Source organism: Thunnus thynnus, chromosome 12 (assembly GCF_963924715.1).
Source record: "Thunnus thynnus chromosome 12, fThuThy2.1, whole genome shotgun sequence".
NCBI lineage: Eukaryota > Metazoa > Chordata > Actinopteri > Scombriformes > Scombridae > Thunnus > Thunnus thynnus.
In genome coordinates, this window is record NC_089528.1 from 31,811,659 (window position 1) to 31,825,534 (window position 13,876).

Sequence of the window (13,876 nt, forward strand, 5' to 3'; positions counted from 1 at the left end):
TCCCATGAATTCACTAAGTCAGTGATTTAAAGGTCTCTTTTTCAAACAACCATCTCAGATGATGTGAGTCTCTCATATCCAGCAACTCACTTGTATCCTTTATAACACTAAACAAAAGACAAAAGATCCTCATTTTCTCTTCCTCACAGATCACACACTGGAAAAAATCAACTGTTTTCTTCCACAGCAGTGTACCGACCCATTTCAATGTTCAGAATGTTTTGGTTGTTGTCTAGTTGTGATGCATTTAGTATTTCTACATGTGAATTCTTACCAGGGATGAGTGAGTCTTTGCGGCAGTCGTACAGCATCCCGAGGCTGAAAGGCCGGCCGAGCGCCGCCACCTCCATCGTCCCCGTGTCGGTGTCCATTGTTCGGTGTGAACTGGATAAAATGGACAACAGTTCGTTAGTTCTCCCTGTTGTCTGTCACCTTGTAATGTGGCTGCAACACAGAGGTACTGCAGAATCTATAAACACTAAATAAAACAATAGGCATAGACATACACTAATAGGATCAATATTCTTTGAGATATCATGGATACAGAAGGTCTTAGGACTTTCTAAGATTTACAAAAATCCACAGAGATACTGTGGGATGGTAGGCTTCCTAAATGGGTCAGCAATAACACAAGGGAAAGAAAATGGAAGGAAGCTGTTTGTTTGAAAACAGAGAAAATGTAATCAGCTCAATGTGTGTAAACTGAAATCCAGACTAGCTGCCTGTCACGTTTTTTGTTCCTTGTGCCTTTAAGTTCCTGCATTAGTGCTCATGTTGAGCAGATAAAATGTTCTGAATCTAATATCTCAAAAACTATTAAATGGATTGTAATGAAATTTAGTACAGAAGTCCATGTTCCCCAGAGGATGATCCTGAATCCCCTGACTTTTCCTCTAGCACCAAGTTTTCACTTATTCTGTGAAATATCTCAATTGTTGGATGGGTTGTCAAGAAATCAATTTCACACATTCATGTTCCCCTCAGGATGAATTGTAATAACTTTGATCCTTTGACTTCTCATCAAGTGCCATCATCTGGTCAAAATTTGAATGTGTCCAATACTTTGATTTATGACCAAATAACTGCAAAACTAATGACATTTACACCAGCAGTGGTGGAAAGTTACTAAGGGACAAGGTGACGTCATCAAATGTCTTGTTTCGTCCAACAAACAGTCCAAAACCCAAAGATATTCAGCATTAATGCACCAACACAACCCATCTGGTGGAAAGTGTTATCTCTTTTCAAATAAACCTTTTGTAAAATAAATAAATAACTTTCGACTCTCATGAACATGTAAATCATTATCATGGGGGAGGAAATGCTGCAGCAGCTTCCTGTTTGTTTCCTTCTCTAAACGGCTCTTCTAGAAACATCGTCCAGTCAGTGCAGCAGTGCAGCCAGTTGCTGACTCAAGATATTCACACAACCACATAAATTTAGCCAATCAGCTTCCTCCAATCTGATTCAAAAAGGGTGATTCTTTAATTGCCCCAAGCAGAGTCAACCAGCAGTAGACTCTTGCTGTTATTGATGATGACAAACGCTGCAAAACTCAGATCTTCAGTCACCTGATTCAATAAAATCTCTCCTCTAAAACACATCAGAGAGGAGAACGTTGGTGGAGAAACTAACTGTCTGTCTTAAAAGGTTTCTAACTGGTACAGCAGAAAGGCTTGGCTGGCTGGATGCAGTCATGTAAACGTCTTATTTTGCTTTCTGTGCTGACTTTTTAAAACGGGGGAACAGAAACAACATGAATTAGAGACATGAAACAGTTATCTGAGATGATTAAACATGAGAGAACATTAACATTTAATAACTTACAGATCACCAAGTACTGAACATTATTCTACCAGTCAAAAGTTTGACTTCAGCTACTTGAAATCTAGTTTTTTATTATATTCTTAAATATGTTTTTTTCACAAAGTCCCTGTTTTCTCTTTTATTTTTCTAAATTCTGTGTTTTACAACTGAAACACATTTTGTCATCAGAAAGATTGTTGAATCATGTGGTGGATGAATAAAAATGGTAATAATTCAATAAGAAAGTAATAAGAATATAATCATGCATTGAATGAAATGAATATATATCAATGAATTTGTAATGATGCAACACAAGCTTGGACAATTTTTTAATCAAAAAAGTGCTTCAACACACAGTCAGACATCAGCATGAAGAAGTGAAACAGATATGTGAGCACTATGATCTGAAGTAATCCTTCATATGTTTGTGAGTGATCACACTGTGCACCATAAAAAATAATACGCTATGTTAGGATTTTATCTTTATCTTATCAATACTCTTACTGGTTATTTTTCATTACTAAAGAATTGGGTTGTTTAATATTATTTTAAAAAAGAATAAATTCAGAACAGAATTAGAATTGATTATATTTTAAATATAACAAAATATTGTTTCCAGAGCGACACTTGATTCCATTTTTATTATCAAATTCTGTGATTCCGTCCTTGTTTTCCACAAAGCAGAAATAATCGGGCCTACTGTCACAGTATGAACTTTCCTAGTTATAGATAGACGGATAGATAAAGTACTAAACCAGTAAAAAACTAGAATAGAGACTAGAGATACAACATAACTAGAATATTAATATAGTTTATTCTGTAGACTGAAAGTGTTTGGATATGACACAGCCCCACCTACAAACATTTTCACCAGCTGCCACTGATAGACAACCAATACATTTCACTTAAATATGAAGCCTTTTCTTAAATTAAAGGTCAATTATATAATTAAGATTGATTACAGAACTCTGTTTGAGTACAATTATCAATTACATGATCCAACTGAAGTCATCAAAGTGCTGATCATGTTTAAGTTCTCTCGTCATTTTACTTTCACTTGACTAAGATCATGTTGAGCTGAATGAGTTTAGAGGTCCTGCAGCACTAATCTGGAAAAACAACAACAAAACACAATCAGTGAACTTACAGCAGAAAGGTTTGTGATCCTCTTTTAGTGTTCTGTGGTTACTATCTATATATTCTCTCTGACAAACTCCACTTCCTGTTTATCCATAAAGATGAGGAAGTAGCTGCTGGAGAGAATCGGGGTGAAATCCCAGAAGGGGAAACAGCTCTCAGCTGGCGTGTCCTTCTTCAGACAAACATGTCGGACACTTCGGAGGTGAGAAATGAGTTTCAACTTCTCTCTTTAACTCTCCTTTCACTTTTCATGTGAACAGCCGAGTGCAGCACTATGATGCCTTCCAAGAGAGACAGTCTGAAAATATGCACCGTCATGTCTGTATTCAAAAGATATCACGTCCCCTCCCCTCCCTGAGTCTGTGACGGTTGGCTTTGAGTGAAGCTGTTCAGATCAACTATAAACACATTTGATTTCTGACGTGGTCGGACAACACGTAAGAAGCGGTTGTGATCGACCATAAATTGAAGATTTTTGAGTGGTGGGACATCAAATCTTATACAAAAGAGTGAAATTCTACTTTTCTCCACTTTTTCATTTTCATTTTTTATTTTCATTAAAAACATTATTAAATGCACAACAATGATGATTCAGGGATTTACAGGAATATTACTTGAAATACAGACTGTATCATAATTGATTCATTTTCAATATATTATTACAAAATAAAGTACACAATGTTTATGTGCTGCTTTAATCCATCAGATGCTTGAAGCTTAAAATAGAAATAAAAATAAACATTTTATTCTTACCATAACTTTGTCAGAATTATCTAAATGAGTGGCTTGGTAAGTCATGTGAACCACAACTTGTCCTGTGTTCTTCATTTGGAAAAAATGTGAATTTTAGCATTATTTTTATTAAATACAGTTCCATCATCCTCTTACGTTGCTGGAGTCCTTATTTGCACACAACACATCAAACTTCTCATAAAGCGATAACGCGTTGTTCTATCACTGGCAGAGCAGACGGTCACACTGAGCCTGATAGCATCCTGCTACACAACACAAGAGCCACAGACTCTGAACAACAACAACCCACATTAGCTTTCCTGTTAAAGTCTCCTTCTTATCTACCTTACAAACATAAACACACATCTTGTCCTGCAGCTTGTTGAACAAGCCACCAAACAAACACTCACCAGAAAAAAGTTCACAGCTAACGTCAGTTAGCAGCTATATAGCTAATTAGCTGCTCAGCTGCAGCACATTAAACAGCATGTAAACATACCTGAAGACCTGTTAGATGCTGGTTTGGTCGTTACGCTTTAAAATCCCTTTTAGAGACACACAGTGTCTAAATGAGTAGCTTGGTAAGTCATGTGAACCACAACTTGTCCTGTGTCCTTCATTTGGAAAAAATGTGAATTTTAGCATTATTTTTATTAAATACAGTTCCATCATCCTCTTACGTTGCTGGAGTCCTTATTTGCACACAACACATCAAACTTCTCATAAAGCGATAACGCGTTGTTCTATCACTGGCAGAGCAGACGGTCACACTGAGCCTGATAGCATCCTGCTACACAACACAAGAGCCACAGACTCTGAACAACAACCCACATTAGCTTTCCTGTTAAAGTCTCCTTCTTTAACTTACAAACATGAACACACATCTTGTCCTGCAGCTTGTTGAACAGGCCACCAAACAAACATTCACCAGAAAAAAGTTCACAGCTAACGTCAGTTAGCAGCTATATAGCTAATTAGCTGCTCAGCTGCAGCACATTAAACAGCATGTAAACATACCTGAAGACCTGTTAGATGCTGGTTTGGTCGTTACGCTTTAAAATCCCTTTTAGAGACACACAGTCTGTCCATGACTTGTAGCTACAGCAGTTTGTCTACTTTGTGTCCATTTATAAGGTTTAACACCAACACGCCCCTCAGTTGCTATCAATCAAACACAGACACAATTCCCCCCACCCCCCAGCTTGTTGAGATAAAATGGAGCATTTCTTCTGTTTCTCCAAAGACCATTTTCTTAGTTTCAATAATGCAAAACTATAAACAATATATTTTAAAAATATATGTTTTTTACTTATTACATTATGTTTGACTGCAGAGAGAGATGATTAAATGGGATTTCAGTTGGACTTTAAACAGTTTGTAACAACCTGTAGTGCTGCTGAAGGTTAACTAGAGCCTCCACTAGAGGGAACTCTTGATGTTGAATATCAGTACTCAGATCTGCACTGAGCTGAGATACACTGATTATGATGTTCAGCATTAGTACTACGTGTCTGCTGGGAAATTTCTTGTACTGATGAATTATTTGTTTTTAATGATGTTGAGATTATTGATGGTTTACTCTTTAGTTGAGGAACAGTTTTGTTTTTTCTGTTGTTGTTTTTTTTATTCTAATACAGATGTTTTACTGTGTCGGTTGCATTGTCACTGTTAAATACACAATAAAATAAAAGTATCCACAGTACTACTGTACAAAGCTTATACTCTGATACAGGTACAGATCAGTACTGAAAAATACAAACATTCACAGTTGTAAAGGTGAATATTCACATCATTAAGTATCAGTGCATGTATCAAACACAGGACACAGTTCTCACAGCAGCCACATCTGTACAGACTCATTCAAAAATCACACAGTCAACAAGTGAAAGAACAACCAATAAATGTAAAACTGGAGAAATTACAAATGATTCATGTTTGTATCCACATGTATGACATTCACTTTGAGCACTGACATTGCTGCCTTCACTTGTTGGCTTCATTCAGCTCGTTCACTGTTCACTTCTGTATCAACCAGTCCTCCAAATTAAACCAGCAGATGTGTGGTTTGACCATGTGACTCCAGAACGACACATAGGAGCCTTTTCTAATCTGGCGTCCGATATAATATAATGTCAATATAATCAAATACACAACACAGCTGTTGTCATTGTTTTGTCAGACATTGTTGCATCATAAAATAATGATTTTAGCACCACAGTTCAGCAGCTTGGGAATGCTGGTTAACAGGTCGTATTACTGCAAACCTCCCAAATGTATTTTTACCACCCAGTCAAATAAAAACTAACTGAACTGGCTGGAAAATCTCCCAATCTGACATCAGTGGACCTAACAGACTATAAGAAAATAAACTGGACATCCAAAACCTTGAATGCCTGAAATAATTCCTCTACTTCACTATTCTCTTAAATATAATCATTGTTATAACAGCACTGTATTCACTGTCAGTGTGTAATGTGTTGGTCGTGGCTCGTAGTGATGAACCTACAGAGAATTATCAGTGACTCTGCAGCTCCTCTCGGCTTTACAGAGCTTTATAGTGAGTTTCAGCTCATTGTTTATCTGTCTGGCTGCAACTTTACTGTTTTGGTTCACTCTCAGCGCTCTCATAGCGTCGTTTTGGGCCGCAGCAGGCAGCTGTTTTCAGAGAAAAAGCTGTAAAAAGCCACTGTACACTACCTGCTCAGCACCAAACAGCAAACAGACACAGTTAGCTGTAGACTAGTTGCTGAACATAGTGGAGCATTTAGCAGCTAAAGAGCCAGATATTTCCCTCAGGAGTTGGTAGAGAGTAAAAACAGAGCTAAAAGAGAGTGAATATTGGACTTACATTCACCAGGTGGACAGAAACACGACTCCCCATGAATGATAATGTTGCTCCGTAACTGCTGGATGTGGAAATAAGCAACTGTTTGCTAACAAGTTCAACATATCAACTTAAAAGCTGATGATGTGTCAGTGTTGGTCACTACTTGTTTCTGATGAAAACTAGTGGACAAAACATCAGGAATCTTCCAAGTTTTAATGTACAAAATCTTCTGATAAAAGTGTTTTATACTTTTATACTTGAGTCAGTTCTAACATTTGTGATGATCTGTTGGTTCGGTATTCTCAGTCTGAGAAACCAAAACCTACGAGGGAAAATTGTGACTGTCTGTAAAGTGACTGGTGTAAGTTTAAATGATTTTATGTATCAAGTCAGAGCCGGACAGAGAGCTCAGGTCATCTTACTGGACTCCCAGCAGCCCACAGAGGAGGCACTAACAGCCATATGAGCTGTTTTATTCCATCAGCTGTTGGCTTTTTAAACTAAATGTAATCTGGCCTGTTACCAGCTGTGGATGTGACGGGTTGGTCCACTGGTTTCTGGCTTCTCCTGACAATAGTGACACTGGTATTAACCTGCCAATCAAAGCTTCACTGTCTTTCTTAAATTTAAAGATAAAATGGACAATTAAAAAAATACACATTTTTTTCATCTACTACTGTGGACCATACTTTGAAACTCAACACAGTTCAGTGTAAAAGGTTTATAGTTGTTCTAACAAAATCAGGTAAAGAAAACGTTCAAATAACTCCATAAAAATTGAATGTACTCCTTTAAAATTAAGACACAGTTTATGTCAGAGGTCAGCAGGTTCAACAATGATAATAATGATAATACAGATGCAGAACATGTTTTGTTTCTTTATTTCTTTTAATTCATTCAAGAATAAAATTGATTTATAAAACAGTTTTAGGGTTGTATCTGAGGACATTTGTCATAATCACAAACCACAAAGAAAACAAAGTTAATACAATGTACAAAAGAAAACAAATATATCTGCTTTAAATTTATATGAACTCTTTAATCTCATCAGTTGTTGTGCTGTTTTCAAACTGTCAGGTTGAATTTTAGTGAAATAAGTTTAAAAATAATGAACAAGACATCTAGACTTTCTCTATTTAATATAATGATTCAGCAATAAAAACACATACAGTCTTAGTCAGTGTGAACATTGACATTTTAACAATGTAAAGTCAATGTAAATGTGTCGGGGTTAGCTCAATAGCTAATTTGCACCTGCAGTCCTGACACGACTAAAACGTGACAAACAGATAAAACACTTCATACATAATAAAGCTGCAATCAATATAAGAGGAAAAGAAAAACTGGAGAAAATGTATCACAACTCTTTGTCCTTAAACAATCTTTAACAATCAATATAATCAAACAGGAATAAAACTGAGAGTCAATCTATAAAAACATCATTCATAAGTACATATCATATATAGATATGTATATAGCTTCATGCACAATATATATGTGACTGTTTGAATCTAAAACAGCCAGCTTGGTGTTTCAGTGTGTACGGGGAAAGTACACGTTCTTACTCTATACTATACAAGAGAGTAAAACTATTCATAAATACCCATAACTCCACTCTAAAAATATGACATTTTAATCTTTGATTGGTCCAATTAGATAACTAAAACTGTGTATAAAAAGGTAAAAACATTATCAAATGCAAATGTACAACAATAATGATGATTTAGGGATTTTAAGACATATTACCTGAAATACATACTGTATCATATTTGATTCATACATTTTCAACATATTACAACAAAATTAGGTATAAAGTGTTTATATGCTGCTTCAATCCAGCTAATGTTCATCTTAGAATATAAGTAAAAATTTTTTTTAAAAAATCGATAAATGAATAGCTTGGTAAGTCATATGAGCTGCAGCTTAGAGGCAGCCATCTTGAATTTGGTAAATAAGGGACCTCTACTTCCTGCATTGCTCTGATGATCCACTAGAGGGCAGCTAACATGAGCCTGATTGTAAACAATACGTTTCAGGTAATTATTGATCTTGTTGATGATGTAGAGGTCTCTGAAACGTGTGTATCAAATATGATACAAAAGGTGTTATAGACTTAATTATCTGATGCAAAGATTATTCAAATAGTTTGGACATAAGTTTGCGGTAATGTTGAATGAATGAACTCGTGTTGCCTGTCATGTCCTGCAGGAATCGAACTCGTTGATTCCATCCTGGATTGGCCTCAGCTTTCTCTGCTTTAATAAGCCTGTCAATGCAATCTTTAGTGGAGAGAGGATTTGGATTGAGTGATATCTCTTTGAGTCTGTTTGACCAGTTTTCAGAGTTGTTTATCTGTTTCTTCAACTCTTCCTGCACATGATCCTTTTCAACCCTCAGTTTTTCAATCAAAGTCTGAGTATCCTTTTCCTTTGAATCTTTTAGGTACTTTTCTGTCAGCTCTTTCACTGTTCGTTTTTCTTTAACCTCTTTATAGTCCCATCTGAACTTCTCATTAACATGTACATTCCAATAACATTTGTTTGGACACTCAGTACAGTATCCATCTGATCCCATTGCAGAACAGCGTCTTTTATCTGCATCATTGGATACTTGACAGATACAGGGATAATGACAGGTATGATCGCACTGCTGACAATTGGTCGAGTTAAGTCCAGTACCAGAAATATCATCTTGAACAAACTTTGTGATGGTGACTTCAAACTCAAAATTCTTATCTCTAATGATACTTGCCTCATGCTCTTTCAGTTTGTTGGACGTCTGCTTTATCTCCTCAATCTTGCCTACCATAAGTTTAACCTGCTTCTGCAAATGCTTAACTGAATTCTCGACCTTCTGTCTTTCTCTGAGGACCTCCTTTGTCATTGTCAAGCTTTTGGTGTCTATGACATTTAGAGCAACAAAAAACCTCTTCAAGCTTTCTGTCCCCATGTTCCAACACATCTGATCAAAGCCTCCATCTTCATCATCTCCATCCATGCTGTCTGCTGTGGATGATTTGTTGTCTGCAAATAATGCAGAGTTATTGAATTTGAAGTGAGCTGGCAGCCCGTCTTTTGTTTTAAGACATGGGACACCTGATTCATTGATTGCCTCTAGAACTGGTGGACGTTGGCCGTCTGCAAATGTCACCAGAACCCTGATGTTTTCTGCCACATCTTTGCCAAAGATTGAAAGCACAGAATCAAACATATAGTACTGTGATGGTGTGAGTCGTGTTAACGCAGCTGGAACTACGAAACACACAGCATCAATTTCACTGACATCATGCTCAGTAGAGAAGAGATTACATAGCTGCTCTGTGATCTCTTTGTCTCTCTCTATGTCACTTGTATCTCCAAAGCCTGGAGTGTCCACGATGGTCAGAGAGAAGGGGGTTTTAAACCCGTCTTGGTGGTTGATTTTGTACACAGTGACTTCAGAGGTCTGTCTCTCAGCTTGTGATTTGGACTGATCCTCATCAATTAATTTAAATCTGAAATTGTCCTTCCACTCTACACCAACAACGTAGTTGATCATTCCATTGATGAGAGTGGACTTTCCTGATCCGGTCGCTCCAAAAAGCATAATTGTGCGATTTTGCCTCTTGCTTTCTTTACCGAAATTATACCTCCGGCAACCATCTATGTTCATATCTTCTTCTTTCAGAGGCAGTTTGTAAAGTGAGGGGGATCCAGAATTTATGCTTTCACTTGTACGCATGAGAGTTTCTGCAAGTCGCGTAAATTTTGTTGTGCAGACATTCAAAGTGATGCTTTCTTTGCTTCTGCCTGCTCCACCACAGTCACATCTAACCCTGACAGCATATTCTGTCTCTGACTGAAGCCCTGAAATTATCCCCTTTTCAGCTCTTGACACCATTTGGTTCCACTGGAGATCTTCATCTTTCACCCCTTTGTCTGTTTGGGCGTACTCCATGATGTAGTTCAAAATGTGGGCATCTTGTCCAATCTCTGCAGGTTTCTCCCAGCTAACTGATATCTCACTTGAGTTTGTTTCAACTTGAGGTTTTCCAGGAGGGCTGCAAGGTAAGGTTTTAATGGAACCGCTGAGTTCACCAGCTGGCCCATCACCTACTGAGGTCATTGCTCTGCATCTGAACATATACTCTGTGTTAGGAGTCAGACCGCTCACTGTCACTTCTTCAGCCTTTGGTGCTTGTTGCCATCCATCCTCTCCACTGACACAGTACTCTACAGAGTAGGAGGTGACTTTCTCTGATCCAAATCTTGGTGGACAAATCTTCAGTGTAACGCTGTTGTGGGTTACATCACCTGCTGTCACTGTTTCAGGCTTTGAAGGCAGCTCAAAGTTCTCACTGACAGAAAAACCGTCTTTATAAAGGTAGATGCTTGAACCTTTCTGTGTCTCATTTGTTAAACCCACTGTCAGGAACTTTATGTTCTTCTTCTCCTTGTTGGCCTCTGCAAAATCACTGAATAGCTTTACTTTGCTCCTCATTGCATCTGATACTTCTGGTGAGGCGTACCATTGTTCCATCTCTATGTCATGTCGATCTTGAGGGTCGTCTGGTTTGGGTGTTTCTTTTAAGTAGTTTAATAAAGCTGAGAGATACGGTTCAGCACTTCCCAGTGAGGTGAAAATAAAACACACAGCATGTTCTGCACTGGGAATTTCCCTGTTCAGATGACTTTGAGATGAGATGATCTTGGTGTTTTTCATCTTGTTCGTGAAAGACAGTAAGGTGTAGATTTCCTTCTCTTTACAGTCCATCCACTTGTTCAGGCTTGTGTTGTTGAAAGGAGAAGAATGTCTCTTCTTCAGGATCTCTGCGAGCACAGCCTCCTCTTCCCCTCCTCCCCTGATTGATGGAAGTATCTTTGCCAAGGTTTGTTGGAAAATAAGTTTGTACTCAGAGTAAAATTCTGCAAATGTTTTAAGTTTTTCACCAATCTGTGGGAACTGCTGTGCAGTGGTGGTTCTCATTGCATCATTGCACCTCATTTCCAGCTCAGTGAAGTCCTCCAGGACACTCTGGGATTCCTGCACTAATCTTATACTTATCTGACGGACGAGTTTAGCAGCAGATGGATCTAAACGCACGAGTGGCATCAGCCAGACCTTCATTGGTACAGCATTTTCTCCATTGGTTCCCAGCAATCGTGGCAGACTTTGGTAGACTTGTACAGCATCCTGAAAGGATGTTGGAGTTTTCTCCAGTAAAAAGTCTCCATGGAATTTGCAGGAAAACTTCTCCACACTTTCTTTTTCCTCATCTCTCATTTTTAGAGAACCTTCCCCCCCTACTGTGATGTTGGGGATTTTCTTGATCATCACCTTCATGTTGCCCTGAATGTCTTGATGACTTTCTTCATCAGACACCTCACGGTCAAAGACAAAGAAGGCTTGTGCCCCATAAAGGATAGCTGTGACTACATGTGTTGCTATTCCTTCATCAAAGACATACGGATGCTTCACATTACCTCTTCCAAGATGACTCATTGACAGTTGCTTCATCTTTGTGGTTGCATGGTACTTCAGTGTTACTCTGGCCTGATTTTTGGATGTTTTACTATCATTCAGGTATTTGGCAGATCCTCCAACCTTTATGAGTCCACTACAGAAACTTAACTTCAGCGATGCTTCAACATTTAATGCTGAAGATTTATCTGCAATTGATTCAGATGCAACTATCTCAAAATTGTTGTAGCACTGTGGTTCTTCTTGTATATCATTTTTCAGATCATTAAGGTCCCACAATGTCATGCCTGCAAAAGAAGAAGCAAAAATCAAGATCAGCTTCTTTTAATGAATGAATGAATGTTCTGCCATTTCATGTCCCATCTCTTCTGGGATTATAAGACACTTTTAACAGACGTACAATAGAGTCGCTGCTGATCACAAATCAGTCCAGATGACCTAATAATAAAAAGCAACAATAATTGTTTGAGCCTTACACCTTACTAATAAAAGGTTTCATTCCTGAACTCCTTTATAACACTGAACAAAAGACAAAAGATCCTCATTTTCTATTTCTCACAGATCACACACTGGAAAAAATCAACTGTTTTTCTTCCACAGCAGTGTACCGACCCATTTCAATGTTCAGAATGTTTTGGTTGTTGTCTAGTTGGGATGCATTTAGTATTTCTACATGTGAATTCTTACCAGGGATGAGTGAGTCTTTGCGGCAGTCGTACAGCATCCCGAGGCTGAAAGGCCGGCCGAGCGCCGCCACCTCCATCGTCCCCGTGTCGGTGTCCATTGCTCAGTGTGAACTGGAAAAAATGGACAACAGCTTGTTAGTTCTCCCTGTTGTCTGTCACCTTGTAATGTGGCTGCAACACAGAGGTACTGCAGAATCTATCAACACTAAATAAAATAATAAGCATAGACATACACTAATAGGATCAATATTCTTTGAGATATCATGGATACAGAGGGTCTTAGGACTTTCTAAGATTTACAAAAATCCACAGAGATACTGTGGAATGGTAGGCTTCCTAAATGGGTCAGTAATAACACAAGGGAAAAAAAATGGAGGGAAGCTGTTTGTTGCAGAAAACAGAGAAAATGTAATCAGCTCAATGTGTGTAAACTGAAATCCAGACTAGCTGACTGTCACGTTTTGTGTTCCTTGTGCCTTTAAGTTCCTGCATTAGTGCTCATGTTGAGCAGATAAAATGTTCTGAATCTAATATCTCAAATACTATTAAATTACTTGTAATGAAATTTAGTACAGAAGTCCGTGTTCCCCAGAGGATGATCCTGAATCCCCTGACTTTTCCTCTAGTACCAAGTTTTCACTTATTCTGTGAAATATCTCAACAACTGTTGGATGGGTTGTCAAGAAATTAGTTTCACACATTCATGTTCCCCTCAGGATGAATTGTAATAACTTTGATCCTCTGACTTTTCATCTAGAGCCATCATCTGGTTAAAATTTTAATGTGTTTGATACTTTGATTCATGACCAAACAACTGCAAAACTAATGACATTTACACCAGCAGTGGTGGAAAGTTACTAAGGGACAAGGTGACGTCATCAAATGTCTTGTTTTGTCCAACAAACAGTCCAAAACCCAAAGATATTCAGCATTAATGCACCAACACAATCCACCTGGTGGAAAGTGTTATTTCTTTTCAAATAAACCTTTTGTAAAATAAATAAATAACATTCGACACTCATGAACATGTAAATCATTATCATGGGGAGGAAATACTGCAGCAGCTTCCTGTTTGTTTCCTTCTCTAAACGGCTCTTCTAGAAACATCATCCAGTCAGTGCAGCAGTGCAGCCAGTTGCTGACTCAAGATATTCACACGACCACATAAATTTAACCAATCAGCCAATTTACTCACGTATGATGTCCATGTACTTGTACCTGTACT

At 38.0% G+C, this 13,876-nt stretch overlaps 3 protein-coding genes across 7 annotated transcripts in view; all 3 read right to left on the reverse strand.

Moving 5' to 3' along the window:
• The window catches only part of LOC137194764 (stonustoxin subunit alpha-like), an 89,900-nt gene extending 85,149 nt beyond the window's left edge, over window positions 1-4,751 (reverse strand). For 3 of the 5 annotated variants that reach the window (XR_010931017.1, XM_067606903.1, XM_067606904.1), the window contains exons 1-2: window positions 4,178-4,738; window positions 275-384 (exon numbers count right to left, since the gene is read on the reverse strand). Coding sequence is in view for 4 of the 5 variants with exons in the window: in XM_067606903.1 (XP_067463004.1) it covers window positions 275-371 (97 nt within the window). In the remaining variant the exon portion in view is untranslated. Of the gene's footprint in view, window positions 1-274; window positions 385-2,953; window positions 3,189-4,177 lie in introns of those variants that run through there. The other 2 variants (XM_067606901.1, XM_067606900.1) reach the window with 2 other exon arrangements.
• LOC137194766 (verrucotoxin subunit beta-like) overlaps window positions 1-4,789 on the reverse strand; it is a 107,514-nt gene extending 102,725 nt beyond the window's left edge. Inside the window, exon 1 of the mRNA XM_067606907.1 lies at window positions 4,696-4,789. The gene's annotated coding sequence lies outside the window, so the exon portion shown is untranslated. The remainder of the gene's footprint in view (window positions 1-4,695) is intronic.
• Window positions 1-13,876, reverse strand: part of LOC137194759 (verrucotoxin subunit beta-like) — a 102,274-nt gene that overhangs the window by 86,795 nt on the left and 1,603 nt on the right. The window contains exons 2-3 of the mRNA XM_067606890.1: window positions 12,653-12,762; window positions 7,708-12,252 (exon numbers count right to left, since the gene is read on the reverse strand). Coding sequence (XP_067462991.1) covers window positions 8,639-12,252; window positions 12,653-12,749 — 3,711 coding nt within the window. The 5' untranslated portion in view covers window positions 12,750-12,762 and the 3' untranslated portion in view covers window positions 7,708-8,638. Of the gene's footprint in view, window positions 12,253-12,652; window positions 12,763-13,876 lie in introns of the transcript that reaches the window.